The 27,551-nt window shown below is 37.6% G+C and overlaps 3 protein-coding genes across 6 annotated transcripts; 2 read left to right on the forward strand and 1 right to left on the reverse strand.

Annotated features, from left to right (window-relative positions):
* Positions 1 to 69: 69 nt before the first annotated feature.
* lrrc61 (leucine rich repeat containing 61) lies at positions 70 to 8,792 on the forward strand. Its single transcript, XM_016290286.1, has 9 exons — positions 70 to 414; positions 3,876 to 3,971; positions 4,052 to 4,198; positions 5,178 to 5,238; positions 5,321 to 5,406; positions 5,493 to 5,558; positions 5,677 to 5,745; positions 8,385 to 8,510; positions 8,633 to 8,792. Exons 1-9 carry the CDS (start codon positions 387 to 389, stop codon positions 8,737 to 8,739), a joined length of 786 nt encoding a protein of 261 aa, XP_016145772.1. The 5' UTR covers positions 70 to 386; the 3' UTR covers positions 8,740 to 8,792.
* On the forward strand, positions 6,806 to 18,296 carry idh3a (isocitrate dehydrogenase (NAD(+)) 3 catalytic subunit alpha). 4 transcript variants are annotated; one of them, XM_016290282.1, is made up of 13 exons: positions 6,806 to 6,920; positions 7,341 to 7,400; positions 10,434 to 10,466; positions 10,885 to 10,947; positions 12,246 to 12,329; positions 12,500 to 12,614; positions 12,700 to 12,887; positions 15,140 to 15,273; positions 15,418 to 15,520; positions 16,416 to 16,480; positions 16,573 to 16,657; positions 17,149 to 17,301; positions 17,396 to 18,296. In XM_016290282.1, the coding sequence occupies exons 1-13, from the start codon at positions 6,894 to 6,896 to the stop codon at positions 17,477 to 17,479; spliced, it is 1,194 nt and encodes a 397-aa protein (XP_016145768.1). In that variant the 5' UTR covers positions 6,806 to 6,893; the 3' UTR covers positions 17,480 to 18,296. The 4 variants fall into 4 exon arrangements, with proteins under 4 accessions (XP_016145768.1, XP_016145769.1, XP_016145771.1 ...); XM_016290283.1 differs by lacking the exons at positions 7,341 to 7,400; positions 10,434 to 10,466 and having other exon boundaries at positions 6,807 to 6,920; XM_016290285.1 differs by lacking the exons at positions 6,806 to 6,920; positions 7,341 to 7,400 and having other exon boundaries at positions 10,451 to 10,515.
* On the reverse strand, positions 17,840 to 27,219 carry acsbg1 (acyl-CoA synthetase bubblegum family member 1). Its single transcript, XM_016290281.1, has 15 exons — positions 27,045 to 27,219; positions 25,806 to 25,911; positions 22,664 to 22,719; positions 22,256 to 22,527; positions 22,036 to 22,124; positions 21,278 to 21,398; positions 21,110 to 21,190; positions 20,875 to 21,024; positions 20,614 to 20,790; positions 19,776 to 19,954; positions 19,450 to 19,683; positions 19,135 to 19,352; positions 18,905 to 19,044; positions 18,578 to 18,824; positions 17,840 to 18,446 (listed from the first exon to the last, which is right to left on the reverse strand). The coding sequence occupies exons 2-15, from the start codon at positions 25,865 to 25,867 to the stop codon at positions 18,370 to 18,372; spliced, it is 2,103 nt and encodes a 700-aa protein (XP_016145767.1). The 5' UTR covers positions 25,868 to 25,911; positions 27,045 to 27,219; the 3' UTR covers positions 17,840 to 18,369.
* Positions 27,220 to 27,551: the final 332 nt, after the last annotated feature.

Below are 27,551 nucleotides of genomic sequence, written 5' to 3' on the forward strand. Positions count from 1 at the left end.
ATCGTGACAAAAACTCTAAGTTCTGCGTTCCTGTCCCTGTTTCCATGACAACATCCTAGCAACCACTGTACGCACACAAAACACTGAAAGGTCAACTTCCGGCTGGGCTGAACTTTAAAGAATTAATTTATCCAGGCGTTAATTAAACCAAGAGAACGCTTGAAATGATTAAAAACATCGGAGCAATGAAACAGCAGCAGGGGGCAAATCATGCCCGCATTAAAACCACGAGTATCTGGAGCAGACGCCACAGTGAGGCTAGCCGCAGAGCTAACAGTCACACCTGCTCAGATCTGCCCTGTGCACTGCATGCGCTGTACATGCCCACCAGCGTTTATTAACAACACATCCATCCCATGCTGTAATCTGCGGAAATCTGAGCGACGATGGACTCGAAGAGGGAAAAGCACAACGGTGAGTTAGTTAATAAAGCAGTGCGTTGACGTTAGCGCCTGCTAGCAGCGGTAGCTGTCCACAGTGTTGTGGTGCTGATTCACTAATATACTTCTGTGATTAAAATCACATGCATTTTTGTTTTGAAGGATATTTGTTTTGTTTGGCAGCCTAATAAGTGTAGTCTTGCATTATTATATGGGTAAATCAGCATGGCGTCTCCTTTAGGGCATCGCTCGCTTGTTGCTTGTGTGCTTACTTTGGTTCATTAAACACATGCTTTGGTTCCGTTGATTAAACCAACTGTTGGTTTGAGACAACTTCTAGTCTATCTACATAATCTCTGCTATTTTAATTTAGTGGGGGCTGTGCCTGTTGTTATTGTCGTCCTAAAAGATTTTTATTTCTATCCAAGGTAATTCAGTGAGGTTAAGTAAGATTGTTATTTTATTACGATTCTTCACCTTTTTAGAAGAGCAGATTACAAGAAACCAATCCCCATAACATTGTTTTATTATTATTTATATACTATTATAGTTTTTATTAATATTTCGAATTAGCTTTTGTTCAGTTTTCATTTCATTTCAATATTAGTTTAGTCATTTTATTATTTGCTTTTGATTTTTAAAAAATATATATTACCAGGTTTAACTTTTTATTATAGTTTTTTATTTTAGCTAGTAATTTTAGTTCTTAAATGTCTATTAAAGGGGTCATATGATGCTGCTAAAAAGAACATTATTTTGTGTATTTGGTGTAATGAAATGTGTTATGCGGTTTAAGGTTAAAAAAACACATCATTTTCCACATACTGTACATTATTGTTTCTCCTCTATGCCCCGCCTTTCTGAAACGCGTCGATTTTTACAAAGCTCACCGTTCTGAAAAGCGAGGTGTGCTGTGATTGGTCAGCTATCCAGTGCCTTGTGATTGGCCGAATACCTCAAGCGTGTGACGGAAATACGCCCTTACCATACTGTGATACCCTGTCCGGCCGGAGCAACGAGACAAAACCAGTAAAACCCATTATAAACGAGGCTTTTGTTGCATCCAGTGGAGAGATAATTACGTATTATAATGACTTATACTGTCTTTTTACGCGTTGCGTTGCATCACGCCGCGTAAACATAAAACCATGTCTGCATTTGTGATCGGAGAAATGACAAACAACAAGCCCTACTCGACACTGCTCAAAACTCGCGTCTGAATCGTCAGTGGCAAATTCTTTAATGTAAAAAACTTACTTACAGTCTGTGAGTCAGAACAGCCGGCATTGTAGTCTACTCTACCAGGATCAGGAAACAGTCCTCCATAAAATGCGTTGCACACATCTGAATATTTGGGTTAAACTGTTCTGGAACAGTGTTGTAAATACAACGTAACCACTGATTTCTAGTCATGTCCTTCCAAAAGAGCCGGCGGCTTGAGTGAGCATGTGACGACCCCGGGCTGGACTCCGCTTCGTCCACGGTGAAAGCCGATCCGGCGATCGACAGTTGATGTATTTTCTCAGCGACCAGCACGGATCAGCTCTAGACATGACGAAGCAGATATCGTCCTCTTTTGAAAGGCCAAACAAAGTAGTTTCACTTTCACGACGAAGCACACAGCGTCTTCACGACATGGCGGCAACAACAATACTACAGCGAGAATAAAAGTTACGCCTTCTTTCTTTGTGTGAACATTTGGGTGGCGTTATGCAAATCTTCCCACATAGTGAGGTAGGTATGTGGGGGCGTGTTAGAACGAGCCGTTTTAGGTAGGTGTGGCTGACTCTTAACTTTTATAAAGAGTATCTCTTTGGATTTGAGACTTTAGTTTTTGCAACTTTACAGATCTCATTTCAAATGTTTGTTCAGTGTTTTCATCTATTTATTATTATTATTATTATTATTACCGTATTGTCCCGAATATAAGACAATGTTTTTTTCTTGGAAATACTTCTGAAAAAATAGTTTTACTTTTATTTAACAAAAATAATAAGTTTGTGAGAATATAAAAATAATATCACTGGCATGTTTTCACATAGTTTAAGGACAAAATGTTTGTCAGAGGTTACCTAAATCTGACAAATGATTCATAAATAAAATATACTATGTTTAATAACACTATTTAGAACCTTTTTTTTAAATTATAAAAATTTAGATTTTTTTTGCATTAATAATAATCTGTAATAATTATAATTATCTGTATTTAAAAACAAAACAAAAAATGGTATGCCTTCTACATTTAAAATACAATCGGCATTAATTAGTTGATTTACTCATTTAGTTAATTAGTTCATTAATTTTACTTTATTAAAGTAAAAAAAAAAAAAAGAGAATAAACTACAAATTATGGAAGGACACAAAGATGCTGTTATATGTAGGGATGTAACGATTAACCGCGAGCCGGTTGAAAATCGATTCAAATATGTGACGATTCAAATCGGTTGAGATGCTAAACAAATCACGATTCATTTAGGGGTAGGAGTTTATATGAATGCATGTCTGAGGGGAACTTACTGTCTTTAGAAAAGTTTAGATGGTATTTTTTCTTTTCCTCTTGCCTCTGTATAATGCATATTAAAGTTCATAAGTGCAGCGCTGCTTTGTTTTCTGCGGAAACGCTTTAAGCGCCACCTGCTGGCAGAGAGTGAATCTGCGTCTCATTCAGCTCGTCTGCTGTTTCTGTTTCATGCAGATATTTTTATGTATAATTTCACAAAACTGAAGTCAAACCATTCTGTGTTTGCTTCAAATTTCAAAATTATACAATCCCATTTAGATTAAAAAGAGCATCTTTGTTTGGATCATGATTAAAATGCAGTGGTTGCCTCTCATTTTAAACGGAAAGAGCACAGACAAAGCCTTAGTTTGTTTATATGAAGAGATTTCTTTTATTTGTGTTACTTATGTATTTGATTTAGGGCTTGTTTTAAAATTTCAATTTAGTTTTGTTATTTACATTTACATTATATTTAAATTTAGTCATTTAGCAGACACTTTTGTCCAAAGCGACTTACAAATGAGGACAATAGAAGCAATCAAAACCAACAAAAGAGCAATAATATGCAAGTGCTATATTAGTATATTATTATAGTTATATTTCAATTTCACAAAGAAATGTGCAGCATTTTGTCCAAGCAATAACAAAAGGACACATTTAATTTATAATTTGTCTTAAATCTCATTTTGTAAAAAAACAAAAACAAAACGAGAATCGAATCGAATCGTGAGTTGAGTGAATCGTTACATCCCTAATATATAGTGATAAAATGTTTTGAATTTTTAAAAAAAACCTTCCTGGGCATTAAATTAAACCTAGAGGAGATCTGCAGCTGTAATCCGGTCTTTGAGAGTTCACACATAAAGCGAGATTAAAACTGTAATCACCGTTTGAACCTTTGGAATCATGGAGAGCCACATTTATAATCTCCCCTCAGTTGCATGAAGTATAATGCTGCACAAAGTATAATCTCACTCATTCTCCTCATATTCCAGAAACAGAATGTGCAAAGATCACCACTGTGCTTCTGAAGTCCCGCACCGGGGAGTTCGATTTGGAGTCCATTATGTTTCTTAAGCTTAGGAATTTAGGTAAGATGATACTGATTTTATTGTCTGCAGAATACATTCTCGAAATACACAAAAACACAATCTTGCATGTGTTTTTGCAGGAATTTATGATCTTGGATGTATAGGAGAGTGTATAAACCTGGAAAGGCTGGACCTCTCTGGAAATAACATCACAAATCTGGGGCCTCTTTCACCTCTACGAAGACTTCTTGTTCTTAACTTGTCAGCCAACAGAATCTCTAATTTAGGTAATAGTTATTTAAATCTTAATTTAATAGTTTTAACAAAAAAGAAAATTAGCTGAAAATGTCCTCACCCTCAGGCCATTCACGGTGTAGATGAGTTTGTTTCTTCAAAGCAGAGACATTTGGAGAAATTTAGCACTGCATCACTTGCTCACATAAAGCAATTGCTCTGCAGTGAATGGGTGCCGTCAGAATGAGAGTCCAAACAGCTGACAAAAACATCACAATAATGGATTCCAGTCCATCAATTAACATTTTATAAAGGGAAAACTTTAACTAACGTTTTAACTTTAAAGTTTGTTTTAGCCAGAATATGAGTCCATAATCCATGCATAATGCTTTCTCCAGTGAAAAATTCCATCTCCTGTTGTCCTCTAACATCAAAATCCACAAACATAATTGTTTACAGCTGTTGTTTTTCACAGGAGAAAACACTATTATGGATAGAGGACTATTGAAGGTTTAAAGTAACATCTTCATGGATATGTTTCTTACAAACATGCAGCTTTTCACTTCTCAAGATATCAATTGATTGACAGAATGCATGTTTTTTTCCCACAGCTTTTTCTGTGTCTTTTTAAAAGTCCATAAGCTTGATGCATCACCGGTGCCAGAAATCCAAAATGCTCCGTGTTGCCTGCAGTGTGAGGGTTTAGTTTTTGTAACTACACTCGAGTTCTTTCTGATTGTCCACCGTTTAGAGACCAATACTGTAGTTACCTCTAATCCGATTTGATCACTGTCTCAGGATGTTCACAATCAAGACAATTCCTCTTTGCACTCCTGTTTTTATCAGTTGTTTAGACTCTCATTCTGACGGCACCCATTCACAGCAGAGGAACCATTGGTGAGAAAGTGATGTAATGCTACATTTCTGTTCCAATTAATATCTTGGTATCCTGAAAATTAAAATTTTTACATGAACTATTCCTTTAATGTGATTATATATCTGACTTTCGGAGTTGAACATGTTTCTTCTCAGAACCTCTTTCCAGCTGTGAAGGTTTACTGAGTTTGAATGTTGCTGGCAATGTGATACCGAGGTAAGCAGCCTTTTTAGCTACTCATATTTATCTGCTTTCCTATCCACCTTTCTATGTCACACATGATGCATTGCACCTACAGTGTTGATAATCTTCATGCACTGAAGTCTTTAAAGAAGCTGGAGAGCATCAGACTGAAGGACAACACCTATAATTATACCAATCCAGGTTAGTGGTTTTCTGGGTTTTTTTGGTTAAATGTTTTTGGAGCTCTAAATCTGGTCCTTAATTCTTACCAATTTATTTTGCTACAGTCTGCAAGAATTTATCATACCGGACTCTTATTCTTGAAAATTTCCCAAACATGAAAGTGTTGGATGGTGAGTTTTTAATGGAATTCTGCTAAACACGTTTTTTGTTATTTCACATGTGGTTGTGCATTACATTTCATACTCAGTCTAGCAAGTTATCAAATTCTCTTTTAACATGTCATTTCAGGTGAAAGGGTGGTGGGACGTGGAAGTGACTTATACCAACTATGCAAAGATATTGATGATACTATTAAAGGTATTTGCTGGAATTTTAATCCTGTCATTTAATAGATTTTAAGAGAAAAATTCAATGCACTTGTGTATTATTTTAGGTCATGCAATTTTGTGTATATTGTAATATCACGCTTAACTGTAATGATATAAAAAAAATGTTTTGCATCAAATGTTTGATTAATTAGTGCATGTTAACTTTGACAGCCCTAAAAATACACTTCCAACACTTCCAACTGTACTAACAGTATAGGGTTAGTACAATAAAAGTAATTATTAATTTTATTCAGCAAAAAAAAGATGCATTACATTGGTCAAAAGTGACAGTAAAGACTTTTACATTGTTACAAAATATTTTATTTCAAATAAATGCAGTTGTTTTGAACTATTTATTCATGAATAAATCCTAAAAAAAGAGATAATTATAAAATCTCAGTTGTAACTTGTTAGGAACATTTGTGAATTAATAACAAAATTAATAAAAATAAACTACACCGGCATCTTCTAAACGCTGAAATCTCATAAGATAAATGCACCTTAGTAGTGCTGGAGGTCTTTTATTTAGAAAAGCATTGTAAAAATGTAAATAAATAAACATTAAACATTTAAAATAAAACATCCAAATAAATGAATTAATGTATTTTAAATACATGCATAGTGATTAGGAAAATGTAATAATGTAACATATATGTTTATATTGATATTTAAATATAAAAATAAATAACACACACAGATAGATAGAATTAAAAAAAAAAAATTTACATGATAGATAGGATTAATTTTTTTTTTTATATAAGAATAGCTGCCTTTTCTAAAAAAAGAGATAATTATAATAATAATAAATGTTTCTTGAGCATTAAATCGGCATATTAGAATGTTTTCTGAAGATTCATATGACATCGAAGACTGGAGTTATGATGCTTGCAATTCAGCTTTGCATCACAGGAATAAATTACATTTTAAAATATTTTTTTTTTACATGAGAATAGCTGCCTTTTGGATGATCATATTTGGGGGTCCGTGAGATCAAAACGATTGAAAACCCTGCCGTAAGGCAACGCATAGCATCCTAGTAGTGTAGTTACAATCTGGCAACCCTAGATACCATAGTAGAGGATGAGACACCGTCCGGGGAGCTGCACTGAGAAGTCGTCTGAACACGATTAGCACAGGATGGCTGGAAACGCGTGGAGGTCAACGGTAAGAACTACATTACATGACAAACCTCCGATCATAGCAATCTGTGCTGTGTTTTGCCAAATATAACTGTGTAGTATGAGTGCAAGTATATACTTAGCTTGCGCTGAAAACGTTGCGTTACAGCGGCCCTGTACTGCATGCCCTTCACACCGGCACTTACACGTTTAACACATTTAACAGCTCTCAGTCGACTCATCTACTAGTCTTTTAACAAATATAAATGTAGTTAAGAGAATGACACGATGCGTGTTAATCTCGTGAATGAATCACGCCTCAGGCGAAAGCCACAGATGTTCAACCTCTGCAGTCATCCTCACCATCCACACATTATTGTGCGTAATACCCCCAGATAGTATGCAGACTCAACCAGGAGGACAGTAAGGTCAGGTTATGAAATTTAAAACTACATTGCTTTTTCAGCTCCTAAAACTTCTCGAGAGATGCGGCGTGCGGATAAGTGAGGCGCGCTCGGCTCCGGAAGTAAGACGCGCATCTCAGCTGCTAGCGCGCAGTGGCTTGTAGTCATTAAAGATGGCAAATCTGACATGGACATTAAAATAGTCAGGGAGAAATAGAGTTTAGAAATGAGTCGAGTAAAACAGCTGATTTAAATGTGCAAGGAGAACCGTTAACGCTACCTAACCAACCAGTCTGGTGGATGAAGGTCACCTCGACAGGTTTAGTGAACAAGAGCTGGCTGAGGTCAAGACTAAACTAGACCAGAGACTTAATTTATGACTTCCATTATGGACTGAATGTTCTTCTAGAAGAGGAAAAGAAACATGAATATAAGTGATAAGATGCAGAAGAACCTTTTGTGTCATTCAGACTGCTGTTTTACCTATAATCTATGGGTTATGATGTAGTTTAGATTCATTTTACTAGTATTGGAGGGATGATATATAAAATAGAGGTAAATGATGGGGGAATCTTTTCCACAGATATACAGTGGCCCCAAATGTGTTTGGACTCTTAAAGCCTTGCATGAAATGTATGAATAGGCCGGTGGAGTAATTGATGATGAGCGACACCTGCACCACTCACCGGATTCAGCAAAAAAAAGATGCATTACATTGGTCAAAAGTGACAGTAAAGACTTTTACATTGTTACAAAATATTTTATTTCAAATAAATGCAGTTGTTTTGAACTATTTATTCATGAATAAATCCTAAAAAAAGAGATAATTATAATAATAATAAATGTTTCTTGAGCATTAAATCGGCATATTAGAATGTTTTCTGAAGATTCATATGACATCGAAGACTGGAGTTATGATGCTTGCAATTCAGCTTTGCATCACAGGAATAAATTACATTTTAAAATATATTAAAATAGATGTTATTTTAATCCCATGTTTAAAAGCACTTTTAATATTAAGTAATATTTTATTAATAACATTATTTAATTGCTTTTTAATATTATTTTCTCTGTTTATTTATTTATTACTTTTTATTTATTTGTAGCAGGCATGTATAAAAATGGCCAACTGCCTGAGTTGCCAGAGACCAAACCTTGGGTGGATGATGGCTTTTGGGAGATAAAGAGATCAAACAATGCCATAGTTGATGAAGCCTATAAACAATTCAGTGGTATGAACTAAAATCATCTTCATTCATTAATCAAAACCACTTTCTAAACCATTCTTCAAACACATCAGCAGTCACATTTCCAAAGCCCTAATTTAACATCTTTTTGGTAATCATCTCAACAGATGTTCTCCATGAATGCAGGCTGCTGAACAGTCGGGCAGCCCACGTGATCTCACAAAACGAACGGACCATCAGCTTCAAGAACCAACCAAAGCAGTATGCCGTTTAAATCTGGGAATCTCTCGATCTCATTCCATAAGAATGCATGTTTTTTTCCCACAGCTTTTTCTGTGTCTTTTTAAAAGTCCATAAGCTTGATGCATCACCGGTGCCAGAAATCCAAAATGCTCCGTGTTGCCTGCAGTGTGAGGGTTTAGTTTCCAAATGTGTTTGGACTCTTAAAGCCTTGCATGAAATGTATGAATAGGCCGGTGGAGTAATTGATGATGAGCGACACCTGCACCACTCACCGGTCTCGAGTCCCACGGAGGAGCTCCGGAAGGCCTGGTCCTCTCTCCTTTCACTGACGTAACTCCTCCATTTATCCTTCCGGAGCTCCTCTGTGGGACTCGAGACCGGTGAGTGGTCTCTCGTCACATACCCCCATCTCCTCTCTCAGGCCGGGGGGTACTCACGAGACTGCGCTCTACTCCCCCCTGCCCCTCCCCCCTCTGGGGGAGCCGATCACGGCGGCCGCGGCGTACCTGGGGGGAACTCTCGGCCCCGCCCCTCTCGTCACATACCCCCATCGCCCCTCGCAGGCCGGGGGGTACCCACGAGACTACGCTCTACTCCCCCCTCCGGGGGAGCCGATCACAGCGGGCGCGGCGTACCTGGGGGTAAGGACAGACAGACGAGGGGAGAGAAAAGGAGACAGAAGGATGAGAAGAGACAGAGACGAGAGAGGGGAAAAAAAATAAAAATCTTGTTCCGGTTCCCAGACACACAACCGCTCTGCCCTCCACTAGCTGGGTAAACTCTTCCGCGATGCCTGGCGGCGGCACTGGACAGCCCTCGGTGGATGGCCCGACACTCCTCCGCCGCCCGGTGGACGGCGACGGCTCCTCCGGGTTCGGGCAGCCGGCAGGAGTCCCCCGTTCCCTGCTCCTCCCCATCATGGCGGACAGCAGCAGGCTCCGGCCTCAGGTGAACGGCGGCGACTCCTCCGCTCCCTCACGGACGGCAGCCGTCCCTCCACAACCCAGGCGGCCAGCAGCGAGTTCTTCCGCTCCCCCGGCAACTCACTCCAGCCCACCGCCTCGAGCGTCCACGGCGGCAGACTGCTCCGCCATGCTCGATGGCACCGCGGATTCACCACAGCGGCGAGGGATCTCTGGCAGCGTGTTGCTCTTTCCTCCCGGGTTTCGGCACCAATGTAACAGCGTTCGTAGTTTCCTGAAACCACGCCTTCTTTCTTTGCGTGCACATTTGGGCGGCGTTGTGCTAATATTTCCACACAGTGACGTAAACGTGTGGGGGCGTGTTAGAACGAGCTGTTTTAGGTAGGCGTGGTTGACTCTTAACTTTTATAAAGTATATCTCTTTGGATTTGAGACTTTAGTCTTTGCAACTTTACAGATCTTCTTTATGCACCAAGAGCTTGTAACACTCCAAAGAGAAAGGAAAACTTGAAATCGCATCATATGACCCCTTTAAGTGTCATTCTGAATGGAGATTAATAAAAAAAAATGGCAAAGTGTCCAAATGCTTTTTTTAGGCCACATATCTTGCTTCACAGTTTTATGGCACCACTCTCTCACAGTACACAAATTGCTTTGTGGAAAACAAAAACAAGTAATGTCCCCATCAGATCTGCTGTCTTCTTTGAGGGGTTTGTTAAAAAAAATCTTTCTCATTTGTGTGGGATCATCAGTGACCAGTAGCCTTAATGTTCTAGGCTGATTTAAACTCAACTTTTTGCAGATTTGTGAAACTACACCCCTCATTTTACACCAGGGATAAGTCCTTTCCTTTTTAATAGCTCACATTTAATCACAACTAATTGGTTTGTATTTGTCTAATCTTTTGACCTCAGGATGATCCCTGGTGTAATTCACCTTGGCTTGTACATGCTTGTTGCCTTAATTGCACTTTCCACATTGTGTTCAAAAGCACTTAAAAGTTTGCATGCAAAGTTAATGGGATCATACTTAGTCTTTTAAGTCTGGCTCAGTCTAATTAACTGCTTTAGCTGCTGTGTGCTTGTTTGCAAAGAGCCACGGTGAAGCTCAGCCATAGTGGCAGTCGCATTAAACACAGCGCTTTTTAAAAGCATGGTTAATTTGCTTGCATTTTACTTTTACTTACTTTGTGTATCAGCTTAAATTTGTCTTCCAGTGTTATTGATCTGTTATCTTTGAAATTGTCTTTGCAGGTGTCCCGTGTAATGGGAGTCATAAAGACTCAGAGCCCACAGCCGAGAACGTTCTCCAGAGGCGTAAGTTCAAACCAACACGCACCATGTATCACGGTATTTGTATGGTATTTTTTGCAAACACATTGAATGTAAATAGTGTGGTACACAAATATGTGACCCTGGACCACAAAACCAGTCATAAGTGTCAATTTTCCTGAAATTGAGATTTATACATAATCTGAAATCTGATTTATGTATGGTTTGTTAGGATAGGACAATATTTTGCAGAGATACAACTATTTGAAAATCTGGAATCTGAGGGTGCAAAAAAATCTAAATACTGAGAAAATCACCTTTAAAGTTGTTCAAATGAAGTTCTTAGCAATACATATTTCTAATCAAAAATTATTTAAATATTTACGGTAGGAAATTTACAAAATATCTTCATGGAACTTAATATCCTAATGATTTTTGGCATAAAAGAAAAATAGATAATTTTGACCCATACAATGTTTTTTTTTTGGCTATTGCTAAAAATATATCCAAGCGACTTAAGACTGGTTTTGTGGTCCAGGGTCACATATGGTAAAAATTTAGTACCATGGTCAATATGAAAGCAGTTTGTGGTCCAGTTTGGTTCATTTATAATGTACAGTTTGGTTCATTTGTAAAGCTTAGCTTTTACATCACTTGTCCCAAACCATTTTTTAAATGTTTTAATATGTTACAAATATTAGGAAAATGGGATATAGTGACCTTAAATGTGAAAATACACAGTTTGACAAGTAAACCTGATTAAAGTGTAAATAAAAACAAAAGATTTTTTGTTTTAAAAAAAAAAAAAAAAAAAATCTTATTTTCTTCAAATCCCATTTTTATAGTAGTTTTATGTGTTTAAGCCATACACTATATTGTTGGGGAAAAAAGGGTTTGGTACATAAAAGGTCAGTTTTAGTTGCCTGAAAGGAAAGCGCTTGGAAGAGCTTAATGTCCAGCCTTGGGTATAAAGCTTCAATCACAAAAGAAGTCTTAAGCATTAATTTTGCTGCCTGCAGAAATTATTTAGTTGTGCCAGTTGAGTAGTTACTTCAGTCAAGATTGTTCACCTGAAGGCGTTGGTTTTTTGGCACTAGTAAAAGCAGAATGAGTCAGACCTACTCAAAACAAACAGCAAAACTTGAAATGGATGCCTTTGTTGTCCTTGCTATTCTGGAGACGTTAGTTATAGCAGCCAGCAGTGTTCAAACTTCATGACCTTTTGTACTAAAACCCTCAAATTCCTTGTCTAAACTTTATGTAGAAAGCCTCAGATTGCCAGATTGTGATACTTGTGATCCATTTCCAGATTCAGTCTTGTTTTCTGTGCTTTATTTGGACAGATTAAAACTGTAACGTTAATTCCTGGAGATGGAATCGGTCCAGAGATCTCCACTGCAGTAATGAAGATATTTGAAGCAGCTAAGGTAAGTATCTGTTGTTTTACTCTTCGGGAATGCAGCACAGGCTGCAAGTTCCAACAAGTGCATTATCCAGGTTTTCTGCATGTCAGGCTTAAAACTGAGCTACTGTTATATATTTTTAACCCTTTTGTGCACTATTTTAAATCTTAGTTGTGAACTTTTTCCTCACCCAGGCCCCTATTCAATGGGAAGAGAGAAACGTCACCGCCATCAAAGGACCTGGAGGCAGGTGGATGATCCCTCCTGAGGCCAAAGAGTCGATGGACAAAAACAAAATTGGATTAAAAGGTACATTTGCTGACTGTGTATCATATTAGGCAAATTTTCATAGTATATAGGAAACTTACATGATCAAAATTGAATTATATTACAGGACCACTGAAAACACCAATTGCTGCTGGACACCCGTCCATGAACCTGCTGCTAAGGAAGACCTTTGACCTGTATGCTAATGTGCGTCCTTGTGTGTCAATCGAGGGCTATAAGACGCCTTACACTGATGTGGATCTGGTCACCATCAGAGAAAACACGGAAGGAGAGTACAGTGGGATTGAACATTTGGTAAGTATGAGTGCTCACCTGTCTTTTAAACTATTTACCCAGTAACCCAACCAAACCAGGGCTAGTTGCTCTTATTCTTTTGATTTCTACTTCAGAGATCTGCATTTGCAGGAAAAAGTATGTGAACCCATTGGATTTAATGGATTTCTACATCAATTGGTCATCAAATTGGATCTGACTTTATAAATAAGTCCTTTTTTTTTTTTTTTTTTTTTGTTAAATTGGACCATTCATCATTAAAAACTAGTTTAGTATTCTTAATGCCAAAGCATCTCAGTTAGTCTGACATCAGGATTTATGGGGTTCACATACTTTTGTCCCGCAACTGCATTTAGACCTTTAGTTCCAGTGTAGCACAATAGGATGACATTTGACTTTTGGAGCCCTCAGCAGCTGATTGTCTCCCTCACAAATGTCAAAGGTCGTGTTATTGTCATCTAATGCTGTCTTAACCAGTTTCTCATGCAGCGCTAGCGGGAATTCAGTGGCACAGCTCATATTTCAGTGCTGTTTATTCTTTAGGTAGGTGCCACTCGGCTGCTGTAAATCAGTTGTCTCTGGTCCCAGTCCATAGTGTGTCCAAGCGTCATGTGAAATGACCTTCGGGTCATCACATTCCATTCATGCGATCTTCCCTTTGTCTGTTCACGTTATGAACTTGTACACTACGGTTCAAGAGTTTGGGGTCAGTGAGATTTTTTTGGGGGGGGGCGATTAATACTTTTATTCAGCAAGGATGCATTCAATTGATCAAAAGTGACAGTAAAGACATGTATATTGTAGGCTTGCCGCAATATATTATACATGTTTACTTAGCCTATTTCCAGTTTTGTATACCTATTTAAACTTGATGTAAGTTATTTGTTATTTTATATTAGGCATAGCCTGCCGTATAGCATGGTGCATTTGTATTTGTTTTGTTAATAAAAGTTCTATGTTTTATATATAGGCTAAAGTGAGTTTGACGTTATATTTTGTTGTTGCATTCAAGCAATTGACGCCGAACTGCCGCTAATAAAATGCGCACGCCGCTTTTACAAGCTATTTAAAAACGAAGGAAAGCGAGGAAAAGAGGGAACGCCCCGCCTCCTCGGTATTACCGGTGTTGTCACACGTCGATTAACCGGTGGGAAAATTTCCTCACCGTCACAACCCTAGTATAATGAAGATTTATGTTTCAGAGAAGGGAGCACAACTCATTTCAAAATTGATAAGAAATGTTTCCTGAGCAGCAAATCAACATATTTAAGTGATTTCTGAAGGATCGTGTGTCACTGAAGACTGGAGTAATTATGCTGGAAATTCAGCTTTGCATTACAGGAATAAATTACATTTGAAAATATATTAAGCACGTAGAACACAGTTTTCACAGTATTACAGTTTTTACTGTGATTTTGACCACATAAATATAGTCTTTGTGAGAGAATTCTTTCAAAAAATTAAAAAAAATTCACTCCAAACAGTAGTGTAAATGTTAAAACATCTTTTTACTTTTCTCAAATTTTCTGCTGATATTAAAAAAACAAAACTTTCAGACCCAAAATTTTTAAATGGTAATGTACATGATGTGATTTTACACATAAGGCATTAAAGGGACAGTCCACACAAAAGTGAAAATTCTGTCATTAATTGCATGTTGTTCCAAACCTGTAAGATCTTCGTTCATCTGCACCCTGCATAGACAGCAACACAACTGACACGTTCAAGGCCCAGAAAGGTAGTAAAGACATCGTTAAAAAAATCCATGTGACATCAGTGGTTCAACCTTAATTTTATGAAGCTATGAAAATACTTTTTGTGCGCAAAAGTAAAAAAAAAATGTTTTTACACAAAAAGAATTCTTGTAGCTTCGTTAAAATGTCACATGGACTATTTTAACAAACTCCCTTTCTGGGCCTTGAACGTGCTGTTTATGCAGGGTCAGAAAGCTCTCGGATTTCATCAAAAATATCTTAATTTATGTTCTGAAGATGAACAAAAGTCTTATGGGTTTGGAACGACATGAGGGTGAGTAATTAATGACACAATTTTCATTTTTGGGTGAACTATTCCTTTAAGTTACCTTCTAGATCAAGTCCACCATAAGAAACTTGTGCAAACTTAAATCTGAGTTTGTACAACAGTCATCAAATCTTGCCCTTTTGTATGAGCTAACCTGACCCTGTTTTTTGAAACCTAACATGGTTTTTCAAGATTTTGTCAAGATCTGGTTATCTCAATGTTATATTTGCACTATTTTCACTCTTAATCAGATTGTGGATGGAGTTGTGCAGAGTATTAAACTGATCACAGGGGAGGCCAGCAGGCGCATCGCTGAGTATGCATTTGAGTACGCCAGGAATAACCAAAGAGCCAGTGTCACGGCCGTTCACAAAGCCAACATCATGTGAGGGTCACAAATCACATAATAACTTTGTAGCTATGAAGAATTTCTGTATAACAAGTTTTTACTGATAACAAATGTCTTGTTGGATCTAATTACAAAATAATTGTAATATATGAAGATGCTAAATTCAGTGATGTCTTCTAGGCGAATGTCCGACGGTCTGTTCCTGAGGAAGTGCAGAGAGGTTGCTGAGAATTACAAGGACGTGAAATTCACTGAGATGTATCTGGATACAGTCTGTCTCAATGTATGCTTACAAGAGAACTTCATTCATTATTCATCTGTGAAACATAAGTTTTTTTTTAAATAATGTGCTTTTTGCTGTTTTTATTAGTTTTTTATATTGTATTGTATTAAATTAGTTTTTATATTAGTTTTATATTGTATTATATTTTATTTCAGCTTTATTTGAATTACGTACACTTTTTCTTAAAGCAGCACTAAGTAGCTTTTGGCGCTCTAGCGGTTAATAAACAGAACTGCACACATCCCGCGGAAGAACATTCCAACCGGAGCTACTTCTCTAAGTTTATGTCTATGGCGATTCACGCAGGTATGTGTTCCTCCGCAGCGGTGAAGACCCGACCAGACTACAATAGTCCAAATACAAGTACTTATTATAAGCGTACCGTAGTGATTTGGAATAAGACAAAAAGGCGGTTTGGAGGATGAATTCGTGATGTACTCGCTCATTATATACGTTTTGCACATTTTTAACAGAAAAAGTTACATAGTGCTGCTTTAAATAATCATCTATTTAATACATAATATATTTTATATATCTAGTTAACAATTACAACAATGCACTGCATGCATAATAAGCAGTGCTGCATGCTCTGAGTTTCAGTTTGGCCTTTTTTACTTATACTGTGAAATATGGAAAATACAGAAATCTTGTGCATTGCATTCACACACCGCGAATACAGTTTGGGCTTGACTTCCCTGTAGTTTAATCCGCATTTGAAAATAAATGTGGTCCCCCTTTTCATGTAAATTAAATTTCATGAGGATCAACTTTGTAATAATTCTCAAACCATTTTATAATTGATGTGAGTCATTAGAAGACCTGCTCAATGTAGTGACCCAGAAATCATTTTACTTTCACAGCCTTTACATTACTTTGTATTGTGATTATCCACTAGATGGTGCAAGATCCCTCTCAGTTTGATGTACTGGTAATGCCTAATCTTTATGGCGACATCTTGAGGTGAGTCTATATAAAGCATCATTTGATAATATATGTGATATGATTATATCTACAAAGTGCAAGTCTCACCCAGGCTTTGATTTGGGTTTCAGTGATCTGTGTGCCGGATTGATTGGGGGTCTTGGAGTCACTCCCAGTGGAAACATCGGAGCAAATGGTGTCGCCATATTTGAATCCGTATGTATTGGACTCTGATGCAATAGCTTCACAATGGAGTGATTGATCAAATAGCATCATTCCATATATGTGACCCTGGAGCACAAAACCAGTCATAAGTAGCACTGGTATATTTGTAGCAATAGCCAACAATACATTGTATGGGTCAAAATGATCAATTTTTCTTTTATGCCAAAAATCATTAGGATATTAAGTAAAGATCATGTTACATGAAGATGTTTTGTAAATTTCCTACCGTAAATATATCAAAACTTAATTTTTGATTCATAATATGCATTGCTAAGAACTTCATTTGGACAGCTTTTAAAGCGATTTTCTCAATATTTGGGATTTTTTTTGCACCCTCAGTTTCCAGATTTTCAAATAGTTGTATCTCGGCCAAATATTGTTATATACTAACAAATCATACATCAATGGAAAGCTTATTTATTTAGAATATAAATTTTGGTGGTCAAGGGTCACATATCATAATCCATTTTTTTATGTGTTAGGTACACGGAACTGCCCCCGACATCGCAGGCAAAGACCTGGCGAACCCCACCGCCCTTTTACTGAGTGCCGTCATGATGCTGCGCCACATGGGACTGCATGGGTATGCTAATAAGATTGAGACGGCCTGCTTCGACACCATACGGGAAAAAAAGGTAGGATCAGTCATTGAATGTGAATTTAGATTCTAGCTTCTACCATCAAGACAGAGGTTATTTTTTTATGTCTGTTACCCATCTAATATTTCAGGTTCTGACTAAAGACCTCGGTGGAAACTCTAAGTGCTCAGAGTTCACAGCTGACATCTGCCGAAGAGTGCAGGACATGGATTGAGGCTTTTCTAGTGTGTATGTTTGGATCTGATGCCTAAAGAACTGACAGTCAAAAAAAAAAAAATCTTCGTATCATTCTAATATATGCGCACAATTCTACTAAGTGTCTGCATTTTCATTTCTCCAGAACCGCAAAGCACTGTCTTAAATTCTTGTCCTTAAGTGATTGTATTTGTGAGCTGTTTTAATCTGTCAAAAAGGAACTACATAATCCAAGATAAAATGTATTTATTGACTGGACACTTTCTCTGGTTTGATGTGTTTTGAAAATTTGCCATTCTGTCATATGACAGGAATAATCTTGTCCAAATAGTAGAGGCGTAAATACATAAAGGGTATTTTGAATTATTATTATTATTATTTTTTTGCTTCAAAGTGTGGTAAATCCGTTAAAACCGTGAATATATGTTTCACATTTTTATGCTTAAGCTTTTACATCAGCTATGAACTTTGCATTATGGTTAACAATTAATATAATTCAAACAGTTCTTGACCTTTGCTGTGTCAATTGTGAAATGACTGTACTATCAAGACATGACTTTGGATGGATATATGTACGTCTATTTTTATGGACAAAACAACTCATGTCTTTATTTTTACAGAGCACTATTATAAGATCATTATAGTAATACTGCATAATCTAACATTACCAAATACAGTAAATCCATAGACAAAGCGGCAAAGCACAAGATTTATTTTTAAGATCTGGGCAAAACATACAAGAATATTAAACGTATCCAATTTACATGGAAGACAATTAACAGTATGTTTAATGATAGAAATAAAAAAAAATTATGGCACTTAGTGTTTTTAGATTTCTAATTTCTACAATATGATTGGCCAAAAAAGCAACAGTATCTTTAACAGAGATACAGCCAGTCTGGAGGTTGTCTATTCTCTGTAAAAACTCTCAATTTCACCGTGATACATCTGCAACACCACTGGGCGACGTAGTTTCATTGTAGGACCTGAAAAGTAACATAATTCTATTATCTTTTGGAAATAACTATTGTTCCAGTTTCAGTAGAAGTAAAGATCCATCAGAAAATATATTATTTTTGTCCCCATTGGATAAAAGTAATGTGTGCACAGCACTCACCTAGTTCTCCTCCAACAATTGAGAAATCTTTCCCTATTATGGTCCATTTTTGAATGCGCTGGGCATTTGAGGTTGCTTTTGAGTTGACCCGTTCAATGCCCTCTTCAATGGACTGGTACACTATCTTGTCTTTTCCTCCAATGATGTCTGACACCTTTGTCGATTGGCTACCATGCCGCTGACAGAATTCCACAGCCCCCAAGCTAAGAATGTCAGTGGGCTCTGTAGTCTCCGGATTGATTGTGCACTATCCAAGGAAAGGAATAATAGATTAACCTAAATGGTTTGAGTTGTTGAAGCCAGAGCCTTTCTCAAGGCATAGTTTACCTTTAGCGTTAGCAGCATGGACAGAAATTTTCTCTTGTCTCCAATCAGCATGGCATTGCTGATGATTGGCAACTCCTGTTTTACAGCATCCTCTATGGAAAGGGGGGCAATGTTCTCTCCTCCAGCCGTGATGATAAGCTCTGAATTGAAAGAGATTGAATGGAAATGCCATTTTAAGCTAACCTGAATCCAATTATAGCATCAAAGCTAGTAAAAATAGCATCCTTTACCTTTTATTCTTCCAGTGATGTAAAGAAAGCCATCTTCATCTACCTTTCCCAAGTCTCCAGACCGGAGCCATCCATCTTCATCCAAAGCCTCCTTTGTTTTATCCTCCAGATTGAGGAATCCCATGAAGACATTGCGGCCCCAGAAACACACCTCTCCAATGCCATCAGCATCTACGTTTACTAGTTTGTATCGGCAGCCCGGAACCACTTTACCACAGCTAGAAGAGTTTTGGGAATTGTTACACAGTGAACTTGTTGATCATTGGCCTTCAGATTGAAGGTACTCAACCTGTAAGTTGAGGTAAGAAGGCTTGCCTTGAAAATCGGTACGCTTTTGGTCCAGACATAAAGTGGGGTCCTGAGCTTTCACTCATCCCGTAGGCTTCATACAGCCGAATGTTGAGGCCAAGGAAGAACTGAAGAGTTTCATTTCCAATAGGTGCTGCTCCCGAGAAGAACTTCACACAATTGGAGATGCCTAGCTCAGCACGAAGCTTCTGCAAGACCAAACTGTCTGCAAGAGTGAAGAGGAATGACTTCTCCTCATCCCTAATTTAAAGAAAATGATCATAAACATAATAAAACTTCAAATAACTTCAATATAATGTGGACAGTGATATACTGTAAAACAAATGATGTACTTGGTAAGCCTTTGATTAGCCTCCAGACTAACAGACATGGCCCATGTCACCAGTTTCCTTTTCATGTATCCACACCGTGAAATGCCTTCTTTGATCTTTTCCATAATTTTCTCCCAAACACGAGGAACACCCATGTGGGCTGTAGGGGTTACCTCTCGAAGAGTGTCTACTAAACTCCCCTAAAAGGGAACATAAAATTTAATGTAAACACCAGAGCAATGTAGAGTAGAATTCGATCCTTTACAACAGTTGACAGTTGACTCCTTGACAATTCTGGCAGTGTGGCATGGTGCATTATCCTGTTGGCAACGACCATCACCGGCAGGGAACACCATTACCATGAATGGGTGCACTTGGTCCACAATGAAGTTCAGATACCTCATAGCTGTCAGTAATTGTGCTATTGGGATAAAGAGGCCTAAAGTGCCCCAAGAAAACATTGCCCACAGCTTAACCGGAACTGTGTCCACCCAACAGTGCGTCCAGGTGCCATAGCCTCTGTTGGTAATCGGTGTATCCGCACTCGGCCGTTGACGTGATGCACCGGGAATCTTGGATGGGGGGTGATTATAATGTATAAATTCAACCAACTTCAGGTCTCTGACTTTAGAGAGTTGATCTACTCGGGTCCTGTCCTGGTCTCGACTACAACACTGATATTTGATCATGATACAGCATTTAAAGCAGGGGTTCCAACTTCCAGTAGAGTGTGTAAGATTGGTAGGAAGTGTGTAAGAAGGGCAGGCATATTGGAGCTAAACTCTGCAGCAAGGTGGCCCTCCAGGAGAAGGACTGATTGGCCTAAAGCTAAACAAAGGTTCTGTTCTTAAACATTTACCTTTAGAGCATCTGGCTGAGCAAAGGAAACTTGCTCCCCCCACTGGATCCCTGTCCAGAGATCATAGATCTGGGCGGCAATATGGCTGAGAGGAAGGTAGCTGACCAGAGACTCTTGCCTGATTTCAGCTGGCTGCATATCTCCAGCCCTGCTTGCATGGTGGGCTGTCCATGTGATCTGTAAGAGTCCAGAATTTAAAACTCATTAATCTGCAGCAAAATATTGCTGCTATATTGTGAATGTAATTTTCTTGCAGCTTACGTTATCATGGCTTAGCATCACTCCTTTCGGGGATCCGGTTGTCCCAGATGTGTAAATAAGTGCACAGCACTGATTGGCTTTCTGACTACTGATGATTTCATCTAGTTCTTGATCAGAAACTTCCAGTCCTAGTCCCATGAACTCTTCCCACTGTTCAAAGACAAACAGTAATGGTAACTCTTTGGGTGACTTTGGCCTACATGCTAACTCAGAGATCTCTATATCAGACACTCACCGAATAGAAATTGGGCAACTTCTCCTTCAAAGATCCAGAATACTGTACTATGGCTTTCAAGTGTGGAAGCTTATCCTTTACCTAACAAGACAAACAGGAGTATTAATCAGCTTGCTTATTGAGTATGAGGAGGTCCAGGCTGAGAACATAAAGTAGACCAAATGTTACCTGTAAAATCTTATCCAGCTGCTTTTGATTTTCCACAACAATGATATTGGCTCTTGAGTCTTTAGCAACGTAGAGGCAGGCATCTGGCGAGTTTGTGGTATAGATACCCGCCATTATACCCCTAGCACAAACAAAATATAGATGTGAGGGCAATGATCCTGGACCTAATACTCCCTTCCCACTTTAATAAATTCAATTAATGTTTTATTTGATGTTAAAGGCCCCTGCAACATCTTGACCAATGTGTAAACAAGCTTTTTACACTTAAGATCGTTAACCCAGGGTCATTTTAGTAATCTTGTTCCATGTTTCACACTAAGTACATTTACATGTACTTTAAAAGTTAGATTTGTATGCTTTTGTGATATTTGTGAAGTCAGACTAACAGACCAGTTGGAATAATGCAACTGTATCTTGGCTTCATCCAGCATGTATAGTATAAACCAGGGGTCCTCAACTCTGGACCTTGAGATCAACTTCCCTGAAGAGATTAGCTACAACCTGAATTAAACACACCTACATGCAACTGTAGTAATCCTGAAGACCTTGATTAGCTTGTTCAGGTGTGCTTGATTAGGGTTGGAGCTAAACTCTGCAAGAAAATGGATCTCGAGATTGAGGACCCCTGGTATAAACAGTATTCTAGACATAGTTTGAATACACAAATCCAGCTGCACCTCGATTATGCAGTACAATTTAAATTGAAAAATTGCAAGTGTGGAATTTTTAATCTAAAAAAAAACATGGATATTTCTCACCCTGCAAAGACAGTTCCAACAGCAGCAATAAACCACTCTGCTGAATTGAACCCCAGGATGGCTACACTGTGGAACTGCTCCAGACCAAGCTAGGAGAATTTTCAAATATTATTGTATTATATCTAATCTATAAATTACATGAGAACGAGCTGTGCAAATTAAATTTGTAAAATGAACACACTATGTATAAATTAGTGTTTAAAAACTGCTCTAAGATCACCTTTAGAAAGCCTTTGGCGGCCATTCGACTGAGGTGATAATATTCCGAAAAGGTAACTTTTTCCCATTTGTTTCCTCTTTTGCTTGCCAAAGCAGTCAACTTCCCGTACTTCTGAACTGAGTTAGTAAACATCTGATACACAGTGATGGGCTGTTCTGGACAAAGTTCATCCATTCTCAGCTGAACTGATCCGCTGGCCTCTGTAGTCCACAGGCATTGGGCTGGGGCCAATTCTGCACCTGCCAGAACCTCCTCAATGCTCTTTTTCTCTGCTGCATTGGATAAGAGATCATCACAGTTCAATGACTAAAAATTTGATGATGCGAACAACAGGATTAGAAGGTCAGAGCATAATCCTGATCTCCAAACTCTGAATATGCAAAATAAAATATTAGTTACTCTACTTACACAATCCATCCCCAACATTCTGCTGCAAAAGGTCTGTCATGGGTGAACAGTCCGAGCTGAAACACAGATTGCTGGTCTGTTAGATAGCAGTGGACTCTGGCTCTCCCTGCAGTCAGACCCGGCTCTTGCTGCCATATCCATGAGTCACATGCCGCAACCGCTCAACAGCATTGTAAGCCCCCACAGTGACACGTTTGGGTTACTAAGTACTAAAGCCCCAGCAGCTTTGTTGACAGAGGGGAGCTCACAAAATGTGTGAATTTAGTTCCCATCAGTCATGGAAACTTCTATTCTCTCTTTCACTTCAGTTCTTGACGTAACGGATACAAGTGAGAGGGCACATTTGGTTACTTTAAAATTGGCATCCCAACAAAATGACTTTGTTAACAAGAGTGCCAGAACTGGCAGCTGAGCTGATTTCATTTCCGCAACGTTTTTTTCAAGTAGTCTTCTGCCAAACTATTTAGAAAAAACAAGACATTTCACGTCTTATTCTTATATATGGCAACCGTATCTGAACATAACTTAATTCCAATTTTTACTTTTTTTTTTTTTTTTGCTATGAAACACCACAAACCCTAAAATTACTGAAAAAATGACAAGACAAACTGTACTTTTTTAAATCATAAGTTTCACATTTCTGCTTTTAAATACTCAAAGAAATAACCCATTTACTTACATTGTGTAAGGTCCATGCAATTGGCCCAATGAAGGTATCTAGTGATGGCAAAGGTTTCCTGCGTGTTCGGTCTTTTCGGTATGCAAAGGTATTAAATTTAAGTTAAAGGGGTCATATGATGCGATCTCAATTTTTCCTTTCTCTTTGAAGTGTTGCAAGCTCTTGGTGCATAAAGAAGATCAGTAAAGTTGCAAAGACTAAAGTCTCAAATCCAAAGAGATATTCTTTATAAAAGTTAAGAGTCAGCCACGCCTACCTAAAACGGCTCATTCTACTGCAACGCAACGCGTAAAAAGACAGTTTAAGTCATTATAATCCATAATTATGTCCCCACTGGATGCAACAAATGCCTCGTTTATAATGGGTTTTAATGTTTTTGAATCGTCGCTCCGGCCGGACAGGGCATCACAGTATGGTAGGGGCGTAACATTTCCGTCACATGCTTGAGGTATTCGGCCAATCACAACGCACTGGATAGCTGGCCAATCACAGCACACCTCACTTTTCAGACCGATGAGCTTTGTAAAAATCGACGCGTTTCAGAAAGGCGGGGCATAGAGGAGAAACAATAATGTACAGTATGTGGAAAATTAAGTGTTTTTTAACCTTAAACCACATAAACACATTTCATTACACCAAATACACAAAATAATGTTCTTTTTAGCAACATCATATGACCCCTTTAAACTCTAATCTGACTCCATTTTATTATGACCTCGGTTTTAGATTGTCATACGAATTAGTTGTTTGTCCATTTCTAATCATTATTCTTCTGACATTTGATTGTTCTAGTCAACTCTTTACTTTATATTTTACTCATTCATTAGGAATCTATGTCACTCAGAGGTTCTCACGCCGGCCGGTGTACGCGGATCTCATGATCACAAACTCTTCAGTCGGATCATTAGCCAGAGGTTATGACTAATACTATTTAATAGGTCGCCCATGCTTACCATTCTTTAAAAAGTAGTTCTGTTAATCTGTTTAGCCCCCTACAGTTACCTTTGTACAACTTAGTTAAAGCGCAAACAATAATCAGAGGCTATGCTAGTACTATTTGTCTAGTTAGATAATTATATAACTATTTATATAGTTATATAACTATGTACAACTTGAATAAAGCTCAGACAATAATCAGAGGTTATGCTAGTACTATGAAATATGTTAATATTTCAATAGTATTTTTATCTAGCCCCCGATAGTTAAAGTAACTTCATACAACTTGAAAAAAGCTCAGACAATAATCAGAGGTTATGCTAGTATATTTATCTAGCCCCCGATAATTATTATAAGTACGTACAACTTAATAACCAGCGGTTATAACTTGTACTATGACTAGCCCCCCATAGTTAATGCAACTGCATAACAACTTAACTAAAGTCAAGCAGTTAGTCAGAAATCTAGTATCTCACCTGATGTGCCCCATGCTCCATCTAACCTGAGATCTAGTATGTACTTAACCCTGGAACGCAGATTTGCGGAAACATTCGCCTTCACTTAATCTACTTGAGAAAATAATTTCAAAGTAAATCAGAATAAAATCAAATGTTACAATTTATTATCAGTCAGGTAAAAGGTATTATGCGAATGACATAGTCAATTAAGAGATAATCAATACAAGACACCAGATTCTCAAAGATAAATCTAAGAGTAAAAGATGCATACCTGACTTTTTTATTACCTTTTAGTCTACTTCTTGTAAGATTAATACCATTGTACCAGATGCATAGAGACAATTTAAATGATACCAAACATAACTGTGAATATAACTTGCATTCATGTAGAACTTGCATTTATGTAGATTTCACACTTCATTTTTCAACAAAGACTGTGTTCTCACTTTATGCTCACTACAACAAAGACTGAGCAAAGTATATGGTTCTAAGTGATTGCAAACCAAAGACTGTGCATTGGGATACTGCTCCGTTTTTATTATTATTTTTTTTTAATCCTCTGGTTCCAACTGTTTGACCATCAATTATTGGTGTCATGTTGAATTTGTATGTTCTGGGTAACTGTTTAATACACCTGACTCATGAGTAAGATTGGTCTGTTTGGTCCCTTATTTCGTGTAACACTTAAACAAAAGTCAAAGTGATAGGTGTTACACATTATATTATGCAATTGACCATTCTGAGTGAGCTGAATGAAGGGAAGGAAGTGGATGGAAAGGACAGGTGAGAAGGGACTTTTCTCACATCTTCTCTCAGTGGAATGTCGAAATGAATGTCTGTATATTAATACACTGTGTGTGTATTGCCCGTATCTCAGAAGATCAAAGTGTCTGAGATTCTTCAAGTCTTACACATTGTAAATGCCTCACTGTAATAAAAAAATGCATTGATATTTGATTCATTTTGACTCACATAAAATGACTCAAATATCAATGCGCAGGATGGAAATTCAACATGAAGATGTCACAGTGCAAATTAATTCAACAAATTATATTAAACATCCACATACCTTCTTCCAAGCTGGTCATTGGTTGGATCAGTTTGCTGGTGTATTTGAGTGCCAGTGCTCATGCTGACTGCAGGACTGGTATGAACTGTTCAAAGATTGTCTGGTTCTTGGGATAATGTGGACAGAATGAAGCAATGAATAGCTCCATGAGGCATTGTCACAATTATTCAAGTGAAAAACTTCAGCTATGTGTTTATTTTTATGATGCTCTGAGTATGCCAAGCTCCTGGGAAATGTTCATATTGAAGTTTGTTTCTTAAGATAAGTTGGCAAAAAGTTTGTTCACTGTGAAATGTCTTTGGGTGAAAAACACAGTGCATATCAATGAGTTTGTGGGCTTTCATATGCAAATGTGTTAATTTGAACTTGTGTTATACATCCCACTCAGCTGAATGTATATTTGGTTATTCTGACATATCTTAAATAAAAATAATTTATTTCTAATGGGATGTTGTTTAAATGTTTTGCTTTTTTTCCGTTTTAGTTTGATCTTCTTTAGGAAAAGAGGTTAGAATCATGTTTTTTTTCCATAAACAGAACTGCTTTTCTGTGAACTTTGCATATTTGTCTTTTACATCAAATTAAGTCCTTTCTGTTTTGTGCAACAAAACACACAAGCTTAAATGTATGGGTCAAATACAAATAAGAGTGTCCATGATAAAGAAAAGGAAAAATCAATGAAAACTCAAGTTTAAAGTGCATGTCAAGTTCTCAGAAATGACCTCTTTGTATTCATGTTGGTGTGATTTTGAAAAAACAGTTATACATTTATATTGAATAATTAATCAAAATATATATTACCATCAATAGAAGAGTATGACATTTTATTTATTTATTGTTTGTTTGTTTTCTAAAACGTCTAATTCGTTTTTCTTCATTATGATATCAGAATCAATAATCTAGTCAGACATTTGACCTTATCTCACCCAAAATATCAAATTATCAGTTTAATAAAATGTTCAAAAACAAGCGTCATGACGGTCATGTAAAGTTACAACATGACATGATGACATATTGAGGTCATGTTAAAAGACCAAAAGTCCTCAACTTGACAAACCTCATTGTATCTAATGAAGTCTGTAAGCCACTATAAAAGTTGTACTTTATTTCTAACCGTGGTCAGAAGATATGCAAAGTGCAAGACACAGGATTAATAATATTCATAACAATATAAGCATAAGAAAGAGCAATACAACACTGTTTTACTGTTTTTTCTCTCTTAGAAGGAAAAAGTCTTACCTAGAGCATATAGTTCACAAGCTGCATGCGCAGGTGTTGAACTTAAAGACCCTCTTCACCGCTGGCAAAAGATAGGATGCTCTCAGGGGTTTTAATGGGTTATAGGTAAACATCCACGTCATCAAAAAGTTTGTTCTCTGTGTTCTGAAGTAACCTGTTAGTGGTGAGAGACCGCTATGAATGATTCAGTGGGTGAGTGAGCTGTCAGAACTCATTTGACCTATTCATGCAAAGGAACCGACTCAAAAGAGTGTTTAATTCACGAATCGGGCATCACTGGCTCAGAATCACAGGACATTTTTGCTGAAAGATTGGGGAAGGAAATGTTTCTCTGGTCGGTATACAGTAATATCCCATGCCAGAAAAGGATCAGCAGGAGATAAATCTAAATTACACATAATTATATATCCTACAAGAATTTAACAGACAAAAATGCATTTTACCCTAAAAATCTAAACGAATGACTGTGTCCACAAATCCGCCATTACAATGTCTACAAATAGACAT

The sequence above is a fragment of the Sinocyclocheilus grahami genome, unplaced genomic scaffold, assembly GCF_001515645.1.
Source record: "Sinocyclocheilus grahami isolate Dianchi unplaced genomic scaffold, SAMN03320097.WGS_v1.1 scaffold257.1, whole genome shotgun sequence".
NCBI lineage: Eukaryota > Metazoa > Chordata > Actinopteri > Cypriniformes > Cyprinidae > Sinocyclocheilus > Sinocyclocheilus grahami.